The 22558-nt window shown below is 43.7% G+C and overlaps 1 protein-coding gene across 1 annotated transcript in view; it reads left to right on the top strand.

Annotated features, from left to right (window-relative positions):
* The window catches only part of LOC141592884 (putative sesquiterpene synthase), a 38677-nt gene extending 16919 nt beyond the window's left edge, over positions 1-21758 (top strand). The window contains exons 3-7 of the mRNA XM_074413766.1: positions 12660-13029; positions 13473-13685; positions 14207-14345; positions 15150-15404; positions 21175-21758. Of these exons, the coding sequence (XP_074269867.1) occupies positions 12660-13029; positions 13473-13685; positions 14207-14345; positions 15150-15404; positions 21175-21474 (1277 nt within the window). The 3' untranslated portion in view covers positions 21475-21758. The remainder of the gene's footprint in view (positions 1-12659; positions 13030-13472; positions 13686-14206; positions 14346-15149; positions 15405-21174) is intronic.
* Positions 21759-22558: the final 800 nt, after the last annotated feature.

The following is a 22558-nucleotide window of genomic DNA, read 5'->3' as shown; positions in this document are numbered from 1 at the left end:
CGCTGCCAGCCAACCAGGTCACCATCATGGGACATGTGGTTGACGTAGCAAAACTGAAAATGCTCCTGGACCTAATCAGTAATACGCCCGCTCACACCGTCACGCCGACAAGAGCGGCGGAAACCGTCCAGAGACCCGGGGCCCAAAACGTGACTCCGAGAAATTTGAACGGAGCACTAGGAGAAGCTGACCCAGTCAAGTCGCCGGGGGAGCCCAAAGTGGGCGCGGTAGACCTAAGTCCTTCCCGCACTCATGGGAGGACAGTGTCCCCGCAGCACGAACGAGGCTTACCCCAAAGGAGCCAGAGGAGTCCGACTCAAAAGAGTTGGAGGAGAAGTCCAAGTCGAAGAAGGAGTCCTTCCCGCTACGAGGAGAGGAGCCGGATTAGGAATGCGAGGAGCCGATCGCCGCGTGTCGTTCGACACGTGGTCGACACCCCTCGCCGCCTACGTCCTAGAAGTCCAGGTGCCAACTAAGCTCAAGTTGCCACCTCTATCATACAAGGGAGATAGCGATCCAACCGACCACGCCGATGCTTTCGAGTCTTACATGTCGGTATGGGATCGGCCCGATGAGGTCTCGGTGCCGAGTTTTCCCAACAACTCGCATGGAATGGCTCAAAGTTGGTACAAGGGGCTTCCCGACGGCTCGGTATACTATTACGCCGACCTAAGGGACGCCTTTCTAGCCCAAAGACTCTTGCAACAAGAGAAGGGCCGTGGAGACATCGGACCTCCTAACTATCTAACAGGAGGGAGGCGAGTCTCTACGAAGCTATGTGAAGAGGTTCGACGGAAAGGTCCAACAGATTCGGGAAATCAATCCCGAATGGCGCCTTCGCGTGATCGATGAAGGGCCTCCCAAGGGGAGATTTAAAAATGAGCTCATCAAGTGCGGAGGCCGGGCTTGGACGCCGCCGAAAGTTGGCCGACCAAGCCATCAAGGTAGAGGACTATCACAAGACCTGGGTAGGCCCAGCGAGGCCGAGCACTCGAAAAGAAGAGCGCCGGGAGGACAACCCGGATGAAAGACGCCGTGACAACAACGGGTCACGGTCCGATGAAAGACGCCGTGAGAATAATAGGTCACGGTCGACAAGTCCGCTCGGAAACAAAGCTCGGCGGATGCCGGGGAGCTCGGGAACGTACTACAAAAAACGGTACGATGATCACACCCCCTAGTCGTATCGGCCGCCGAGGTCTTCGCTTTGAGCAAGAACGAGGGCCAGAAATGGGAAAGACCCCTTAGGCCGAGGAGTGACGGTGACACGAGCCAGTACTGTGAGTACCACGGCCACACCGGACACTTAACCAACGATTGCCGACATCTGAAGGATGCCATCGAAGAGCCGATCCGGAAGGGAGCCTCGGCAAATATGTTGCGCAGGCCAAAAACCAGATGTCGGCGGATCAAATAGCAAGTCCGTTTCTGAGCGAGTAGGAGTAGTCAATGTCGTCATCGGGGACAACGAGAACGGTGGGTCCGCTCATGGGCACAAACGGCACTGGATGAACCTCATCGGCCATCAACTTTGTGCCCAACACAGCCACCCCCACTCCCAACATCCCCGATATGACCATCGGACAGGAGGACTACGAGGGAGTCATCGCTCTTCATAGCGACCCACTTACAATCCGCCTGGACATAGCCAACCACTTGGTGAAGGAGTGCCTGATTGACACAGGCGCCTACACGAACGTTATGTACAGAGAGTGCTTTCTCAGCCTCGGTCTGAGGATTGAAGATTTGAGCCCCTGCACCAACCCGTTGTACGCCTTTTCGGGGCCGCCTGGGTACCCCTCGGGTCGGTCGATTGCCGGTGAGGTTCGGCGAGGGAGGTGCAGCCAAGAATGTTATGTCCGATTCGTAGTCATCGACGGCACGTCCGCCACGACGTTCTCATAGGTCGGGTCACTTTGAGCGAAATCGACGCTGTGATATCCATCCGGGCCCTGACATTGATATATGTCTCGGACCAGGGGGAGGCGCGTAAGCTCGTCTCGAAGAACGAGGAGGATCCCGGTTTATGGGAGGTTCACGCTAACGGCCCCTCCACGACGAATAGCTCGAAGGCCGACATCGTTATCATCAGCCCAAACGGAGACGTGTTTGAGCACGCCTTGAAACTTACCTCAGTGGCCTCAAACAATGAATCCAAATACGAGGCGGTGATAACCGGAGTTGAGCTAGCTAAAACCGCCGGGGCAGAGCGTATCATGGTGAAGACAGATTCACTCTTAGTGACCAACCAGATCAGAGGAGAGTGCGAAGCCCAGGACTACGAGACGATAAGGTATCTAGTGAGGGTGAGAGATGTCGCTTCAGAACTAAAATCCTTCCGGATACAGTACACCCCCAGATCCGGAAACGATCGGACCATCGGCATGGTCGAGGGAGCAGAGACCGAGGAGGTAGAGATTGATCCGGTCGCACCGTAACCGTCGGTGTCAACCGGAACCAAAATTCAGAGCCGACCTCCCGGATCTCGCCGAGGAAGAATAAAGATGTTTTCGCATACTCAGCGGCCGAGATGCCAGGCGTGAGTCGGGAGGTGATTGTTCACAAGCTGAACGTACTCTCCACCGCTCGCCCAGTCAAACAGAGAATGAGGAACTCCTCGGCCGAGAAGGACGAGGCCATAAAAGCCGAAGTAGATAAATTACTAGCGGCGGGTTTCATCATGCCTTGTACTTATCCTGAGTGGTTAGCCAACGTTGTAATGGTGAAGAAGTCATCGGGGGCATGGAGAATGTGTGTAGACTTTACCAACCTTAATAAAGCATGCCCCAAAGATTGTTATCCCTTGCCTCGAATAGATAGTTTAATCGACGCCACGGCGGGCTACACCATGCCGAGCTCGCCGGACGCCTTCTCGGGGTATCACCAAGTGTTTATGGCCGAGGAAGACATGCCTAAATGCGCATTTATCACCGCCAACGGCACATACATGTACAAAATGATGCCGTTTGGTTTGAAGAACGCCGGAGCAACGTACACGAGGCTGGTGGATAAAGTGTTCCAAAACCAAAAAGGACGAAACATCGAGGCTTACGTCGACGATGCTATTGTAAAAAGCAAGTCCGACAGCGAGCATCTGGCCGATTTACACGAGACATTTCGTTCACTAAGGAAATACAAGATGAAGCTCAACCCAATGAAATGCAACTTCGGTGTCCGGCGGGTAAATTCTGGGTGTACTTGTCGGTGCGAGGCATAGATGCCAATCCAGACAAAGTCCGAGCAATCCTAGACCTGCCGGAACCAAGGAATCGAAAAGAGGTTATGATGCTGACCGGGAGAATGGCGGCTCTCGCCCGTTTCATCTCTCGGTCAGCCGACAAGAGCACCCCATTCTTCAAAGTGTTGAAAGGAAATAAAGACTTCAGCTGGGGGGAGGAACAGAGCACGGCTTTCAAGCAACTGAAAGCTCATCTTCGACTCTCCCAACTCGTCTGTGCCGATCGGGGAGACGCTATACCTATACATAGCAGTTACCTCGGCCACGGTCAGTGCTGTGATCGTCAGGGAAGAAGACAAACAGCAACACCCAATCTACTTTGTCAGCCATACACTGTTGCCCGCCGAGAGAAATTACCCACTAATTGAAAAAGCAGCCTTCGCCGTTGTCGTCGCCACAAGGAAGTTAAAACCCTACTTCGACGCACACCCCGTGACGGTCCTAACCGATCAGCCGTTGGAGAAAGCTTTGGAAAAATTTGAACAATCCGGCAGGCTCATCAAGTGGGCGGTGGAGCTCTCGGTTTCGGCATTCAAGACAAACCAAGGCCTTCGATAAAGGGGCAAGCACTTGCAGATTTCCTGGCCGAATGCACATATCGGAAGAGCCAAACCAGGCATATGGGAGGTCTACACCGACGGCTCCTCCACGACGAACACTCAGAGCCGGCATCCTTATCATCAGCCCAAACGGGACGAGTTTGAGTACGCCTTGAAATTCACCTTCTCGGCCTCGAACAACGAATCCGAATACGAGGCGGTGATAACCGGAGTCGAGCTAGCTAGGGCTGCCGGAGCAGAACACATTGTGTTGAAGACAGACTCACTGTTGGTTACTATCCAAATCAGAGGGGAGTTTGAGGCTCGGGACGACGGAATGGTAAGATACCTAGAGAGGGTAAAAGCCGACATAGCAAAGTTGAAATCTTTCCAAATCTGTTGCGTTCCCAGATCCGAGAACAACCGGGCCGACGCTCTTTCCAAACTGGCCAGCTCAACCATCAAGAATGTCACCGAACCGTCGGTAGATATCGGAATGCGAAAAGCATCACCGAGACCGTCGGCATGGTGGGTAACATAGAGACCGAGACAACGTGGGTGACTCCGATAATGAAATACAAACTTACAGGTGAATTGCCGGAGGGCCGCAATCCATCGGCCAAAATAAAAAGGATCGCCGCCAGGTACTTGGTGTTCGAAGGAGAACTGTACAGAAGATCCGTAATAAGACCACTATTGAAGTGTGTCGGTCCAGCCGACGCAGAATCGAGCATCGACAGAGATTCACGAAGGCATCGTGGACATCACATGGGGGCAAGAACACTAGCCCACAAAGCTCTCCGAGCTGGCTACTCTCGGCCCACCATGCTTCAAGATTCCACAACAAAGACCAAGAAGTGCACGAATCGTCGATGCATGCCCCGGTAATACACGCTCCCTCCAGGGACCTACAACCGGTGCTTAGTCCCCTTCCTTTCGCACAGTGGGGAATGGACATGCTAGGGCCGTTCCCAACGGCCTCCGGAGGAAGGAAGTTCTTAATCGTCGCCGTTGACTACTTCACCAAATGGGTTGAAGCCGTAGCGATAGCACAAGCCGAAGACCACAGCAGCCGTCGAAAGGTAATGGGAAAATGTTATAACTCGCTTCGGATTACCCCAAGTTATGGTATTTGACCACGGCCGAGAGTTTTGGAGCGACCTGATAATGAACTGGTTAGAAGAACTTGGCATCAAGTTTGCGTACTCCTCCGTCTGCCACCCACAGAGCAACGGGCAAAGCGGAGGCGACCAACAAAACAATCCTCAACGGTTTGAAGAAGACAGTTGAAGACCTTAAGGGAAGGTGGGCCGATGAACTACCCGGCGTCCTGTGGTCCCTTCGGACCACGGAGAAAGAAGCAACGGGGTACACCCCCTTCCACCTAGTCTACGGTTCCGAAGCAGTCCTACCAATTGAAGCAACGGTACCGACATTCAGGACGGCTACCTTTAACCCAGTTGAAAACGAGGAAGGCCTGAGAGCCTCCCTAGACCTGGTCGTAGAAAGCCGAAATACAGCACGCCTCAACTTAGCCGTATATCAAAACCGGATGAAGAGAGCCTACAACCGAAGAGTCCACAAAAGGGACTTAAAAATGGAAGACCTAGTCCTAAGGAAGTCGGCTGCCACCAACAAAGGAAATATTCATGGTAAACTGACGGCCAACTGGGAGGGTCCCTACAAAGTGGTCGAAGAAATGAGGCCGGGTACATACCGGCTGACAGACATGGGAGGTGTGCCTTTGATGAGCCATTGTAACACCGATAACTTGAGAAAATACTTTGTATAGCGGCGGAGGTGTCCAAACCCATTGTGGACACCCCAACGCACGATCATAACAAACAAATAAATCGCCCAAGTTTTCCATCAAAGTGTTTGTCCCCTCCACAAATTGCCACCAGGCAGGAACTCAAAGAGAAGAATTGCTATCGAAGCCGTAACCCCGATTACCTCGGCCAAAGCCGAGAGCGACGGGGAACACGCCGGTCGATGCGCTAAAAAAGAAACGTATACTCAGTGCAATTAGGACGCCAATCTAGCGGTCAATATGCCTACACAGTTACGAACGCTATCGAAGCCGCAACCCCGATTACCTCGGCCAAAGCCGAGAGCGACGGGGAACACGCCGGTCGATACGCTAAAAAAGAAACGTATACTCAGTGCAATTGAGACGCCAATCTAGCGGTCAATATGCCTACACAGTTACGAAACGCTATCGAAGCCGCAACCCCGATTACCTCGGCCAAAGCCGAGAGCGACGGGGAACACGCCGGTCGATACGCTAAAAAAGAAACGTATACTCAGTGCAATTGAGACGCCAATCTAGCGGTCAATATGCCTACACTGAGTTATTTAACGCTATCGGCCGCAACCCGATTACCTCGGCCAAAGCCGAGAGCGACGGGAACACGCGGTCGATACGCTAAAAAAAGAAACGTATACTCAAAGTGCAATTGAGACGCCAATCTAGCGGTCAATATGCCTACACACGATTCTAAACGCTATCGGCCGCAACCCGATTACCTCGCCAAAGCCGAGAGCGACGGGAACACGCCGGTCGATACGCTAAAAAAGAAACGTATACTCGGTGCAATTGAGACGCCAATCTAGCGGTCAATATGCCTACACGATTCGAACACTATCGGCCGCAACCCCGATTACCTCGGCCAACGCCGAGAGCGACGGGGAACACGCCGGTCGATACGCTAAAAAAGAAACGTATACTCAGTGCAATTGAGACGCCAATCTAGCGGTCAATATGCCTACACAGTTACGAACGCTAAAGACGTTAAACACGGTTGAGACATGCATTCAAACTGCCCCGGTCATGCCGAGTGTAAAAACGAAGGCACTCAATTAATAACGCAAGAAGACAAGTAAAGGATCGTGATCAGAGTCCCGGCCAAGCCGAGGACCAAAAAGATAAAACTTTATTAAAGATGATTGCAAGGAGAGTACAAACGACGGCCGTCCCCATAAGGATAGCCTAAACTCTACCTACCAAAGCTTTACAAAAAGCGAGGAAACAAAAAAACAAAAGTTTACAAACTTGGGATTTGAAGCGCCAAAAGGATGGCAGGGAGAGAAGGCTCAATAATTGGCCCCCGAACAGCTAAAGCTATCCGAGACGCCGGGTGAGTCTGGTGACGACCGCCCGTCTCCCTATCCCCGTTGTCGCCCCTCCGTCGCAGCAAAGCCAAGATCTTCGGTGGCCGGCTTTGAGGAAGGCCGAACATTTTCAAGCAACTTGACCTCTCACCCTCCTTCACTTTCGCATCATAGGCCGCCTTGGCCTCGCCTATCCGAGCCGCCTTCGCCGCCTCCGCCTTCTCTCGCGCCGCCTCCTCCGCAAAGACGCCCATCTCGTCTAGAAGTGTTCAAATTTATCCCACGAGAAAGAGCCCTCGGGGACGAGTCTTTTATTGCCTCCCGGCCGCCTCCTCGACCCTGGTCCGGAATCTGGGCGCACATTTTAGGGAGAAGAACATCTTGAAGCATTTCAATATCCTTCTCCTTTTGAGCAAGGGCGACTGCGCGTCCCCGAGCGCCTCGGCCTGGTTGTGGAACAGATCCTTCCACTTTTCTCCTTGGCAGCCCACGGCGTCATAAGCATCCTTGTACTTGTCCCGCTCCCCCATCATCCCCGGCGGTGGCGGCATCGCCTTCCTCCACTTTGGCCCTCTCGGCCCTTAGCAGCCTTCTCAATTTCCTCCACGCGCCGGGGCAAAGAGATCCGTTTAGCCTTCGCGCTTCCCCCTTTGCGGGAGAGATCAAGTTTAAGCTTTGCGATCGGCGGCGCAGCCTTGGCCCATGGTCTTCTCCCGCTCCAAGATGTAGGAGCCGGCTTGTTGGGTCCACTTGGCCATCCTCTTATATAATTTCACACCCTCCGCCACAAGCTCGGAGGGAGGTATCTTTCGAACCGAGGAGTCAACGATGACATTTTGTCACCCGCTTCTCAATAGCCTTCTCGTGTCGCTTCCCTACTTGCCGTTCAGTTCGGAGAACGGCGGCCGCCGAAGGAGGATCTACAAAAATTTACACAGAGCATCCATGTCACCATGCATTGACACATCAGAAAGCCGGTCATCCGGGATGTCCAACGAACCAGCTAAATCCGAACCACAAGTTAGATCCGTACGGCCCGGACCCTCTTGGTTCGAGGGCCGGTACGAGTCGATCTTCTCCCCGGCGATGGAAGCAGACGGAGGATCTTATCTCTTCTTCGGAGAAAAGGCCTTAGCAACGGTCACCGACCCATCAACGATTTCGATGACCTCCACAGCTCCCGAACCACGAGGGTCGAAGAGGAGGCGCACGTACGCCGCCAACAACACGGACGCCTTCTTTGTTCTCTTTGGCACGCCCCGAGAACCCTTGCTCAGGGCCGCCACGGATCCGGGCCGACTTCACCGCTTATCCATGAGCTCGTTGGGAGACGGTCTACGATCACGCAAGTCGGCCGTAGGATCAGACAACGACCTTCCCGTCCTTGTCAAGCCCTAACCTCTCCAAGTCCCTCTCGCATGATCCCGACCAAACCGATCCGCAAGAAATCAAACAAAAGTTACATAGAAGAAGTAAAACAAGGCTCCAAAAACAGGAATATAACAAGCAAAGGTGGGCCTCACACCGACCCCACTCACCCTGGTTGAGGGCCGGTATGAGGCCAACGCGGCAAAGCATCTCGTCTTGAAGAATGATCTGAGTTGGGGGCAGCCATCCTTTCTCAGCGTCAAACAAATGCATCGCCCGCTTCTCATCCGCGGTAAGGGGGACCAACGAAGCGTCCATCTTAACCTTACCCCGGAAGATACATTTCTCGTATTCTTCCGGGTCTCACACCGCAAGTAAACAGGGCTCTAGAAAGACCGAGGCAATGGGTAGTCCTCCGGCACTTGAACGTACACCCATCGCCGTTGCCAGTCTTTGCAAGAAGTAAGCTTGTTCACGGAGATATAGCCAGGCTCCGTCTGCACGCTGTACCACCCCACTTTACCGGCAATTGACGGTCGTAAATGATGAAGGCGGCGGAATAAGTTGACTGTCGGGATCTCCCCCCTAAAAAGACAGAGCCACACAAAGCCAACTATCGTCCTCATGGCCAGCGGATGTAGTTGGGCCACAGCGACGTTCATAGCTTTGATGATGGCCATGACATATTGATTCAGAGGAAACCGCAGCCCATACTCCAGGTGCCTGATATACACGCCGGTGTGACCCGGTGGAGGGCAACAGACCACCTGACCCTTCTTAGGGATGACGATCTTGTACCCCTCACCGAGGAAGAAATGGCCTCCGAAAAATGTCTCGCCGGAACAACTGGCGAACTTATGGGACCAAGCACGGTCAAGACCAGTCGTGCAGGGCTCGCCATGATCCGGGATAGACAGCCTCCCACCATCAGGAGTCCTCTCATCCTCATCAGCATCGTCATCCTCATCCTCCCTTTCCTCCAAAATTGGTGGATCGACTACGGGAGAAGGAGACCTAGGGCCCCCAAACCTTATCGGGACGGCGTCTAGTATCCCCTCCCCATCAAGACGCGACGGGGAACCCTCCGGCGCAGAAGTGCTAGTTCCGGCGTCAGCAGAAGACATAATAGCAATAATTATTTAACAAAATAAAAAGTGAAGAAATTTGTCTGTTTACCTTGAAGAAAAACACTCACGGAGTAACAACTCGAAAATTAGAAGACAAGGAAGCCCTTGAGAGTTTAGAGAGAAGAAAATTTTGGAGAATGAAATTGGTGGCCAATTTCACTAATAATCGCCCTATTTATAGGGAAAAGCCCATAAAGAAGGACCAATCAGCGAACGGCCCATGAAGCATCGTCCAATCGGCGTGCGGCACACGTGTTGGACATGCAACCACGGATGTCAATCGTTGCAACAGCTTAGACGTCAATCGGTGCAACAGTGACCAAGCGTCTTCAACACGCCCATTCATATCTCTCCGCCTATTCACCTTCCTCAACAAATTCCCAAGCATCCTGTTCTCCGCCGCCACTCGATCAACCAAGCTAGGTAGCGCGCCGGGGCAATCAAAAACAACCGGCACTCTCAACCCCGGTCTCGGCCAGCGTCATTTTCTTTTCCACATCGGATACCCTTTACGCATCCATGTGGAGGGGGGATATGGTACGGCCTAAGGTAGACCAGGCCGAGGTAAAAGAAGCCGCCGCAGAAGAAGCCGATGCAGAACATTTGTTACAAATTACTTGCGCAGAATATACGCTCAAACGTACATCTTAGCCCATACCACGGCATAGACTACGCTGGGGGCAAATTGATGGGGCATATTCGCACCGCGACCAAGTCAACATATTGAACAAGGTCAAAGACATCCACAAGACAAGTCAACGACTTAGACAAACCTAGCCGATGCAGACCCATCGGCTGTTAGCCTCGGGTCTCGGCGTGACAACCCGCCACCGGGACACATACCCGCGACTCATATCCAAGACCCCTCGGCGGTGAGTCAACATGGCCCGCCGCCCGCCATAGGTCCTCGGCCGAGGGGTAGATCGATCTTTCCACCGCTAGCCACTTGGCCACTACGTGACAAAAGGTGAAGGCCTATAAATACTCCTCAACCTTCATTGAGGAAAGGATCCCACAACTTAACCTAAATACACTATTCATCTGGTAATATCTTCCTTATCTCTCTACAATACATACCTAGCCAAGTAACACAACTTAATCCTTTAAGTTTACTGACTTGAGCGTCGGAGTGAGTACGCTTGGCACAAAGCCAAGCCCTCAGTTCGTTCATTGTTGCAGGAGAGGCCGAGAGGAACGATAAAGGCAAGAAGGGTTCAACTCAAGACATTATTCTACAAGCCACGGGTGGTAACGATACTTGCTCTGGAATTACATCCGGAACAAAAGTAAAAAGAATATTATTTAAAAACACATACTTACTTATATTAAGTAATTTTATTAAAAAAACAATACTCATTAGATCTATGATATTCACTAATAGTTTTATAATTTATAAAAAAAATAAAAAATCAACTTTTAGAAAAATAACCATCAGATCTATGAGAAATTGAATAGAAAAAAATCACAGAAACATGAACAAAAAATGAAACCAACATAGCTGATAGTGAGAGAGATTGACAATTAGGTAAACATTATCGAGTAAGGAGATGATATATTGTTTAAAGAATGAGGATTATAGAGAGAAATTATAGGGACTATGAATCCATGAGATTTATGAGAGAAAAGTTGAGACATAAGTGAGAGAATGAGTTTGAGGGAGTGATATAATGACGGTGAGTGGTGACGGTGTGTTTGATGAGAGAGAGAGAGGGAGAAAGAGGCGTGTGATGTATGTTAGGTTAGCATTATTGATTTACTACTATTAGGTGAAGGTGGGGGCTTTGGCGATATGTACTGGGATTTTAATGGGTTAGTTTGAAATTGTTTAAGCCTATTTTAATCATATTTAGATTTTGAGCCAACAGTTTGTTATTCAAGCTATTTAGATTGACACGAATTATAGAGTAAGACGGATCACCCTGTGAGACGGTTTATTTCTACAAATAAACTATTTATCTAATACTAATAAGTAAGTTGTTTTTATATACAACGAAATCGTCTCACCGTGTAAAACCGTCTCATGTAATAACGACTGTGTTAATGTTATTGTCTTTACTATATTCAATATTGTCGATTGATATTCTCACTTATAATTTTGTATATTTGAATTTCAATATTTCTACATTTTCTTCATTCATAATTTAATAATAACAATTGTTTAATAAGTAACCCCGTGCAATTTTTGCACGGGATTAAAACTAGTTCTGGTATAACATAAGGGATAAGACTTAAGAGTAAGTAGAGTTTTTCGAGAGAGTAATAAAATAATTGTCGTATCGATCTAGTTAAGTGTGTTGTTATTTGACCTGTTCTAATATTAAGATGGATATACCATTTTAAGAGAGACCAATTATATGCAAAAATGATACTCTGTAATTTTTGGATGGAAATACATAGATATGGATACTTGTATAGCTTACACAATTAGCAATAGGTCTTGGTATAGACGGGTGGGGCGAACAGACGGGTAAAGACCTCTAATAAAATGGGTAGGGGGGACAAGGTGGGGCACCCCCCATGTGCTTCCCACTTGATGGCAAATGGGTATTTTGTGAGGGGAAGTGGTATCCGTCTATACGTATAGACGGATAGTGTCCGTCTATAATGAGAATTTGTGCACAACTAGGACCATGTTGTATAGTATGGTCTATAGTGGATATTGTTCATAAGATCCCTATATTTTTATTTTTCCCCCTCAAGGATGAATATAAAGATATACCTTTCTTGTAAAAAAAAAAAAAGTATTAGTTTTATTATCATCTTCATTAAATATATATACGGAATTCTTTTTTTCGTGAGTAAAGTTAAAACCATAATTTTCCGGCCTCAAATATCTTACGGGTGTCTGTCGAACATAGATGGGGCTATGAGGGTGTTTGGTAAACGACATATTGGTAGATTTTTAACATATTGAAGGCTTTAACACGTTTGATCAATCAATACACCAATTTTAGTGTTTGGTAAACAACATATTTGAGGTCGATATGCTGTGTTTACAACATACTGCTTACTCCAACATATTGATTAACATATTCTAAAATAGGAAAATTTAATCCATTTTACAAACAAAACTAACTATTTGTTAATAATCTGCTAATTACCAAACACTTAAAACTAATTTTGCTAATTCAAATATGTTGGTCATACCTTCATTCTAATAAAATCTGTCATTTATAATTTGTTTTTGATGCGATACGACTTATCCTGAAAATTAATCGGGTGATTACCGCATGGCCAAACCTAACAAAGTTCTTTTCTTTTATGTAATTTAAACAGATGTTTTCAAAAGATTTATGTCCAAAAAAGGCTTACAAGATGACATATCGAATGATTTGGAAGGAATACTAAGCATGTACGAAGCTTGTCATGTTGAGATACATGAGGATGATATATTAGAAGAAGCCCTAATGCATACAACTAGCATTCTTAAATCAATGGCCCATAAATTCGGGTCACCCATGGCCCAACAAGTTGAACATGCACTCCATCAACCCGTCCACAAAGGTATCATTCGGGTTGAATCGAAGCAATATATTTCTTTCTATCAACTTAATCCTTCTCACAATGTAACTCTTTTGCAACTTGCTAAATTGGATTTCAATTTACTCCAATCGTTGCACCAAATGGAATTGAGAGACCTCGTTCTGTAAGTCTATATTTTCTTTAGTTCTTTTATTCACTCATTTTCATTTTGTTACGTGTTATTTAGGATCAGATCATGTCGCATTGAACCCCGATTGATTTCAATATATGTTTTAAATAAAAATATACTCAAGACCCTCTTGTTTGCTCCTTTTTTTAGCTTTTACTTTCTTGCTTTAGGTACGTATTTTTCCAAACCTATGTTGATTATATACACAATGACAACTATATTTATGAAAAATGATATAATACCACCGAGTGATACCATATTCAGTACCACCCGAGATATTTTAGTAAACTTACTTCACTTTTCACTTATATTTTTAAATTAAGGTGATACCAAGTTCGGATACCACTTGGTGGCGCCTCATCGCTATCCTACAAAAGTATTTACTCTGTATTATATATGAAGGGACTAAATTATATTTTTGTTTATATGCAAATTAGGTGGTGGAAAGGGCTACATGCAAAGCTGCCATATGCAAGAGACAGATCAATAGAATGCTTCTTTTGGACATTGGGATGTTATTATGAACCTCAATATTCAGTTGCTAGAAAAATATTCACAAGATTGTTCATGGTTGTCCAAACTCTTGATGATATTAATGATTCATATGGAAATATTCAAGATAGGCAACTCCTCATCCAAGCTGTTCATGGGTTTGTATTATTCCTCACATCCTTACGTACCATCATCACTAGGAGTTCCATGCATTATGGGGTTATCACGTAAATACATAATCGTACATCAAATCAATGAGAATACTGAATTTGAAAGCATTTTTCATATAAATAGCTAAATAGAATCGAATGAGCATAAAAAAGGAAAGCTCTCATTGGTTAGAATGTACGATAACATGGTACACCTGATATATCTAAAAAAAATTGTTACTAAATACACTAGCTAGTATTGACTATTATTGAGTGTAGGATTATGATCTCACATTGGTCATATGAAAAATTATTTCATTTATTTTAATCATATTGTTACATTTTAATTATTTTATTTGAAATTAATTATTAGTGACCATTTTATTAGTGTACCATTTTTATTTAATTTTTTACTATTTTATAATTTTTAATACAGTTTATTTATTCAATTGTAGAATATTCACGCTCTAAATTATCAGACAACTAACCCAATGTGTAATAATATTATTATTCTTTTTTAAAATCTATAGGTGGGATTATAGCTATGTGAATCAACTGCCCAAATTTTATAACGATTGTTATAAAGCACTTCTTGAGACATTTGATGAAGTTGAACAAATTTTGGCAAATCAAGGAAGATCATTTTGCTCACACTATTGGAAAGTCCAGGTTTTTGTCCCTCAAATCATTGTTTGTATTTAAGATTATATGGAGAAGATAAAGTAAGTGCGTCATATTGATGTTGGTGAAGACCATTACATTTCATTCACGTTTAAAGTTACTTTTAATTTTTCGGGATACTTTCTACATGGTATCCATACACTTTTTAAAACATACATGATATCCTTAATTGTTGTCATTATCACTAAGTGTACCCCTAAACTTTATTTTTCGTCAATTAAACTCAATTTTAGGCGTTAAATGATGACTTGGACGCGTAACCAAGCTTGTCATTTATTATCCCATGACATAAGGACTCTATTAGGTTCAATATCCATCTTGATCCTAATATTTATTGATATATATGAGCTAAAAAAATTTTGACGGAAAATTTATTGATCCCCTACCAAATTATGACGTCCAAAGAAGGATATTGAGCCTAATATAGTCTTTATATCATGAGATGATAAATGACAAGCTTGGTTACGCATCCAAGATTCCAAGTAATCACTTAACGTCTAAAACTGAGTTTAATTGACGAAAAATAAAGTTTAGGGGTACTGGGTACACTTAGTGATAATGACAACAATTAGAGGTACCATATATGTTTTAAAAAGTGAAGAGAGACCGTATAGAAAGTCGAAAAATTAAGGGGGTACCATGTAGAATATCCCTAATTTTTTTTAATAATTATAAACTCATTCCTCTCTCGTTACCTTAATATAAAAGAAGAGTAAAGTATTGACCGAGAGTCCGAGACAGAGAAAGTATTTATAATATGTATGCTAATTCTTTAGGGTTTAATCATGTCAGATGAAGATAAACTGTCAAGCATGGTTTGATGAAGCAAAATGGTGTGCAACAAAGTATATTCCTACATATGATGAGTACATTGAAGTTGCTCTCATCTCCATTGCTCAGACTGCAGGAATTGTTGCAGCATATCTTGGCCTGGGTGAGATTGCAACCCAAGAGAGTTTTGAATGGGTGTCTCAAATCCCTATGCCCAAGATTATAAGATCTTCTGACATTATCCTTAGGCTCATGAATGACATTGGAGGACATAAGGTAAATGTTTACATACTGCTCATCATCTTATCAGTGGCAGATCAGAGCCAGAATTCAAACTTAGGGAGACGAAGATTTTTAGAGGGGTGAATTGGTAATGATATAAGATATACCTAAAATAATTTCGAAAATTTTAACTAAAAAATTCGAAATTCTCATGCGCCAGGGGGACAAGGGCCCCTGCTAGCCCCCCCACTGCATCTTATATAGATTTAAGGAAAATAAAATAGTACCACCCCTAATACCTGGTAATATCGAATTTCAGTATCATCTGGCCGGGTATGTTTACATATTGTTCATCTAATAAATGCAATGTTAATCTTACAAAGATTTAACCAAAAATAACTAATGTGGGTGCCTACGTAAAGTTTAGAATAATGTTTTTAAATTATTAATGTGAGACACTGGCACACTAATATAAACTCAAATATTGTTGGAATACGCCATGTACCTGGTTAAGAAACCTGGCTAGATTCATTCTATTATTGTATCAGTATAAATAAGTATGACTCTTGTAAATTATTGATTCATTCATTTCAATATAACTGAACTTTATTTACCTCGCTTTCTCTCTCATATTTTCTCCTTCTAATCTCTAGAATATTCCATAACAAACTTCAACAAACTTCAACCTTACTCATCAATGGCGTTCACACTTAATGGAGTCTTTCATGGTATCAGAGCAGGTTAATCCTGTCTCTGCATACTTCGTGTTTGATTCTGCGAGTTTTCTTATCACAAATTTCTCTTTTCGATTTTCGATTTTCGATTTTTAATTTCCCCCAATTTCTAGGGTTTTTCACAATTTTACCTCAAAAATCCATAAAAATTCACAAAATTTCTTCAAAAACTACAATTCCTTCAATTCTTTTATAATGACGATTAATACAACAGACTCAAACACAGTTGTTAACAATCCGCTGCAAGTTACCACTAATGATACTAACGCGACGAAGATCGTAACAAATTTGTTCGACGGAACTGGTTTTAATGGCTGGAAACGAGGAATGGAGATCGCTTTATCCGCAAAGAACAAATTAGGTCTTGTCGACGGTACGATTGCTAAACCTGCTATTTCACATGCTAATTACAACATCTGGAAGCAATGCAACGACATCGTTTTCTCCTGGATTCTGAACTCTTTGTCCCCTGAGATTGCTCAATCTGTACTGTATTCAAGTACTGCTCAAGCAGCCTGGAAAGAATTAGAGAATCGGTTTGGTCAGAGTAATGGAGCGCAACTTTATGGGATACAGAAGAAATTAGTAAATTATGGACAAGGAAATGACAGTATTTCATCGTATTTCACGAAAATGAAGCTGATTTGGGACGAAATAGATGCTATGGGATTGAATCATGGATGTACCTGTACCTGCTCCTGTGGTGCTGCTGCTAAGCGTGATAAATTTCAGCAAGATCAGCGTACTGTTCAGTTCCTGATGGGTCTGAATTCGTCTTATACTACTGTCAGGGGAACGATCTTGCTTCAGACTCCTCTTCCTTCTCTTGCTACAGTTTACAACAATCTGTTGCAGGAGGAAAGACAAAGAGAAATTCAACATGAAGCTCAGACTCATGCTGAATTCGCAGCTTTTTATGCCAAGAATTTTCAGAATTCTCAGTACAAAGGGCCAAGTACTCAATACAACAAACAACCTCAACACTACTATAACAAACCTCCTCCACAACAGTTTTATAACAAGCAGCAACCTTCGCAGAGCCATCCATCATCTACAAACAATCACCAGCAACCTAAGGACGATGATGAACTTCTTGTCAAGTTCTGCAAGTACTGCAAGAAGCCTGGCCACACAATTCGTTACTGCAAGAAACTGGAATTCAACAACAGAAAAAAATTTGCTAATGCTGTTCCGAATGATGATACTTCAGGATACTTTTGTAACTGGGCTTCTGGTCAACACGGTTTCCAACCTCAGCAGCAAGAATCTGTTGGTGCCTCAGGTTCTAATTCAAGCCTTAATGCTGGAGATGTCTCACCTATAATGATGCAGCAGCTGAAGAATATGATGAATATTACACCGGCTACTGCTCATCCTCAGCCTGATTCCAATGCTACAGCCAACTTTGCTGGTAATACTTCTTACTCTGGTCTTTCTACTTGTCATGAAACTTGGATTCTGGATAGTGGTGCAAGTGATCACATGTGTGCTAATATCAATCAGTTTTCTTTCCTTAAAGCCATTCCCCAACCCTTTTCCATTTCCTTACCTACTGGTCAAACCACCTTTGTTAATTCCATAGGCACTGTTCCCATAACCTCTGATTTGACTCTTAAGGATGTACTTTATGTGCCTTCTTTTAAGTTCAATCTTCTTTCCATATCTAAACTATCTAAACAATTAAATACTACTGTTAATTTTTCACCATCAACTTGCTTTCTGCAGGGCTCTTCTATGAAGATGCCTATGGTCCTTGGTAATGTGCACAAGGGCTTATATCTTCTTCATCAAAGTCCTGGACAAACCGCTATACCTACGTCTAATACCTTAAATAATGTAATGTCAAATGCTGTAATGTCTAATTCTGCTGATGTTTGGCATTCTAGACTAGGTCACTTACCTCTGTATAAGCTTCAAAAGTATGAATTTTGCAAGTTTTCTGACAATAATAAGAATCAAATTTTGTCTTGTATTATCTGTGCTAAAGCAAGACAACATCGTTTTTCTTTTCCTGATAGTCACATTCAATCCCACAATGCTTTTCAATTGCTTCATGTAGACCTCTGGGGCCCTTATCCCATTCAAACTTACAGTGGCCACAAATACTTTCTCACAATTGTAGATGACTACACTAGAACTACATGGGTTTATCTGTTGTCTTGCAAGAGTAGTGCTTTTGATTACATTAAAAACTTCATAGCCTTTGCCAAAACTCAATTTAATCACACTGTCCAGATTATAAGGTCTGATAATGCCCTGGAATTAGGTTCTAGCCACATCACCAAAGACTTCTTTTCATCTCATGGTATCATTCATCAAACTTCTTGCTTTCACACACCACAACAAAATGGGGTGGTAGAAAGTAAACATAAACACTTACTAGAAACTGCAAGAGCCTTAATTTTCCAGTCTAACCTTCCCAAGAAATATTGGGGTGATTGCATCCTCACAGCTACTTACATAATCAATAGAACTCCCACAAAAATACTACAAAACAGATCCCCTTATGAACTTCTTTTTCACAAACAACCAGACCTTGCCCACATGAGAGCTTTTGGCTGCTTGTGTTATGCTACTACTCCCAAGCCAAAAAGAGGGAAACTTGATCCTAGAGCAACTCCCTCTTTGTTCTTAGGCTATCCATTTGGCAAGAAAGCTTACAAATTGCTAAATCTAGAAACTAAATCCATCTTTACCTCAAGAGATGTTGTCTTCCATGAAACCATCTTCCCTTATGTACCAGATACCTACTCTCACTTCATTCCCATACCTGATCCCTCACATAATATCCCTGACATTTTACCTTCTCCTTCCCATATTAACCACACTACTACTCCTGTTACCAACACTTCTATTCCCAACAACAATAATGACTTGACCTCTCATATGCCTAATTCTACAACTACTTCCATCCCTGCTCCTCTTAGACATTCCACCAGAGCCACTTCTTTTCCTTCCCATTTCAAAGATTTTCACTGTCCCCTTTCCAAGTCTACAACTAACTGTCATTCTAATTTTGCTTGTGCTCATACCCTTACATCTTTGTGTGTCCCTCTTTCTCCCACTTCTATTGACTCTGTCTGCTGCACTATTAGTCAGTCCCCTACCCCTAGCACACATGCCTTGCTCCATGTGCAGGATCAACAGTCTTATGAACAGGCAGTGAAGTTCCCTGAGTGGCAGCAAGCAATATCAGCAGAGTTTTCTGCACTTGAGGCCAATGATACTTGGACTCTTGTGCCCCTCCCACCTGGAAAGAAGTCAATCAGCTGCAAATGGGTGTTCAAGGTGAAACATAAAGCTGATGGGTCTATAGAACGCTATAAGGCCAGGTTGGTTGTGAAAGGTTTTACTCAGAAAGAAGGGATAGATTACACAGAGACCTTCTCTCCTGTTGTGAAAATGACTACCATTAGAAGTCTAGTGGTTGTAGCACTTAAAAAAGGGTGGATTCTATCTCAACTTGATGTTAATAATGCTTTCCTACACGGGGATTTGGATGAAGATGTTTACATGAAGCCCCCACCTGGCTTGCATATTCAAGATTCCATGCTAGTCTGTAAGCTTCAGAAATCTCTTTATGGATTAAAACAAGCTTCAAGACAGTGGTATGCTAAGCTTAGTTCTGCCCTAAAGTCAAGAGGTTATCTTCAATCCCTGAATGATTATTCACTATTTTACAAGACCTTAGGCTGCTCAAGAGTTTATGTTGCCATCTATGTGGATGATATACTGATTACTGGGGATAACTCTGAAGAAATAGAGTGTCTGAAATCTTTTCTGCATCAGACCTTTAAAATTAAGGACCTGTGATCACTGCATTATTTTCTAGGCCTGGAGTTTACTCGTGTATCTGGTGGCATGGCAATTGTCCAACAAAAATATTTGAGAGAGTTGTTCGCTGAGTTTGCATGTTTTACTACCACACCTGTGACAACACCTTTGCAGTCTTCAATCAAATTATCATCTGATTCAGGAGTGGCTCTTTCTGACCCCACTCCTTATAGGAGGCTGGTAGGCAAGCTGAACTTTATGACACATACACGACCAGACATTTGCTTTGCTATACAACACCTAAGTCAGTTCCTATCTACACCCACTGATGCTTATTGGGATGCTGCTATTCATCTGCTAAGGTACCTCTCTGGTGCTCCATCACAGGGCATACTATTGAATGACTCTGCAGATTTTAGTCTTCAGGCTTTTTGTGATGCAGACTGGGCTGCCTGCCCACAATCCAGGAGATCAGTTAGTGGTTACGTCATCCTTCTTGGTGGTAGTCTTATTTCTTGGAAATCAAAAAAGCAACAGACCATTTCTCTTTCTTCTGCTGAAGCAGAATATAGGTCTTTGCGCAGGGTTACAGCTGAGTTGGCCTGGTTGACGCGCTTATTGGCAGAATTTGATGTTCCTAATATTACACCCGTTCCTGTCAAATGTGATAGTCAAGCTGCTATCCACATTGCCAAGAATCCGGTATTCCATGAGCGTACTAAACACATTGATATCGATTGTCATTTTGTACGGGAATGCTTGTTGAATGGTCTAATCTCACTATCCTATGTGCCTACTCTTGAGCAACCAGCTGATCTCCTCACCAAGTCCCTCAGTGGTGGTTCACATCATGGCTTACTCAACAAGTTGGGTGTGTTCAACTCACCCTCCAACTTGAGGGGGGATGTTGGAATACGCCATGTACCTGGTTAAGAAACCTGGCTAGATTCATTCTATTATTGTATCAGTATAAATAAGTATGACTCTTGTAAATTATTGATTCATTCATTTCAATATAACTGAACTTTATTTACCTCGCTTTCTCTCTCATATTTTCTCCTTCTAATCTCTAGAATATTCCATAACAAACTTCAACAAACTTCAACCTTACTCATCAATGGCGTTCACACTTAATGGAGTCTTTCAAATATATAGAGAGCAAATTATATATGGACACTTAGTTACATTATTTGTAAGTGTTATATACCAAAAATGCAAAATTAATTAGACGATAGATAATCCGTATGTATTTGATATTCTTGATCATTAATATATAATACCATTTCTTACTATTCGATCCACAAAATAAATTGTAGTATGAGCAAGACAGAGAACATGTTGCATCTGCTGTCGAATGTTACATGAAGCAACATGGTATATCAAATGAAGTTCAAGTTTATGAAGAATTAGAAGAGAAAGTAAAGGATGCATGGAAGGACGTAAATGAAGGAATGCTTAAACCATATGCGATACCAAAACCATTATTGGATATAATTCTGAACCAGACTCGTGTTCCTGATGTTATGTACAAAGGAAGAACCGAAGGATACACTCTTGTTAACAAAACCATACAACAAAAGATTGCTTCCGTCCTTATTGATCCTGTCCCTATGTAATCAGTGGTGGAGCTAGAGGGGGTTAGCGGGGCCCTCATCCTCCCTATTGGTTGAGATTTTCGCAATTTTTTTCTAGTGTACCTTATATTATTACTCGAGTTTTTTATTTATGTTGTGTGATTTATTTTCCCACTGTTTGTTATTGGATCTTAAGGTAATTATGTTGTATTATAAGTGTTAAAACTATTTTTATCTTCTTTCTAATTGGTATTGTGTTGTATGTGAATCGAAAAAACTAGTAGAGGTCAATCAAACATTCCAATGGAGAATTTATCTTTCGTGACGAAGGAAACGGTGATGATATAATTTTCAGTGGTGGAGGGTGATAGCAATATATTTTACCGAGTTTTGACTCGCATTTTATCTCTTATTTGATTGAATTAATAACTGGATTTAGAATATTTAACTTAGTTTAGGATTTACTAGCATGATAGTCGATTAGTTTTAAATAATGTTATTTCACATTACTTTTCGGAAATGTGGTACCACTTTTTGATGTCTTGCATTTAAAGGCACCGACCAAAAGAACAATAGTTAACTTAAATGGTACAATTGGTCTCCCTTGTGACGGGTTACCATTTGTGGCGGATATTTTGTGAGATAAAATGGTAACAAAATGGGTTAGTGGAGAAAGGGGACCACATGAATAGTGTTGCAGAGAGAGAAAAAGTGGGTACTTTGTGAGCTAAAATGATATCCGTCACTCAAGAGTGACGGATATGTGCCGTCACAAACAAGAATTTGTGTAAATGGTAAAAGCTCTCTCATTTCAATAGTAAAATTGGAGATTCGATTCTTAACTACGACATAGTGCACTCATTTGAACCAAAAAAAAAAAACATTTAAAGGTACCATATAGATCAAAATTCAAGTGAAAGAAGTGAGTCAAGGTGGGTTAAAGAGGACAAAATAAAAATGAATTTCTCATGGGCTAGTGATATGGGCTTGTTGACTTGTCAATGATGCCTTTTCTTTGTTCATTTTTTGGGCTTCGTACAAGTATTGGAGGCAAAGCCCTTATATATATTCATGAAATTAAAGTCGAAAGAAGATAAAGAGGGGTGATTTTCCTGAACAGAATTAT

The sequence above is a fragment of the Silene latifolia genome, chromosome 7 (genome assembly GCF_048544455.1).
Source record: "Silene latifolia isolate original U9 population chromosome 7, ASM4854445v1, whole genome shotgun sequence".
NCBI classification, from domain to species: domain Eukaryota; kingdom Viridiplantae; phylum Streptophyta; class Magnoliopsida; order Caryophyllales; family Caryophyllaceae; genus Silene; species Silene latifolia.
This window is presented reverse-complemented; position numbering and strand designations above follow the sequence as displayed.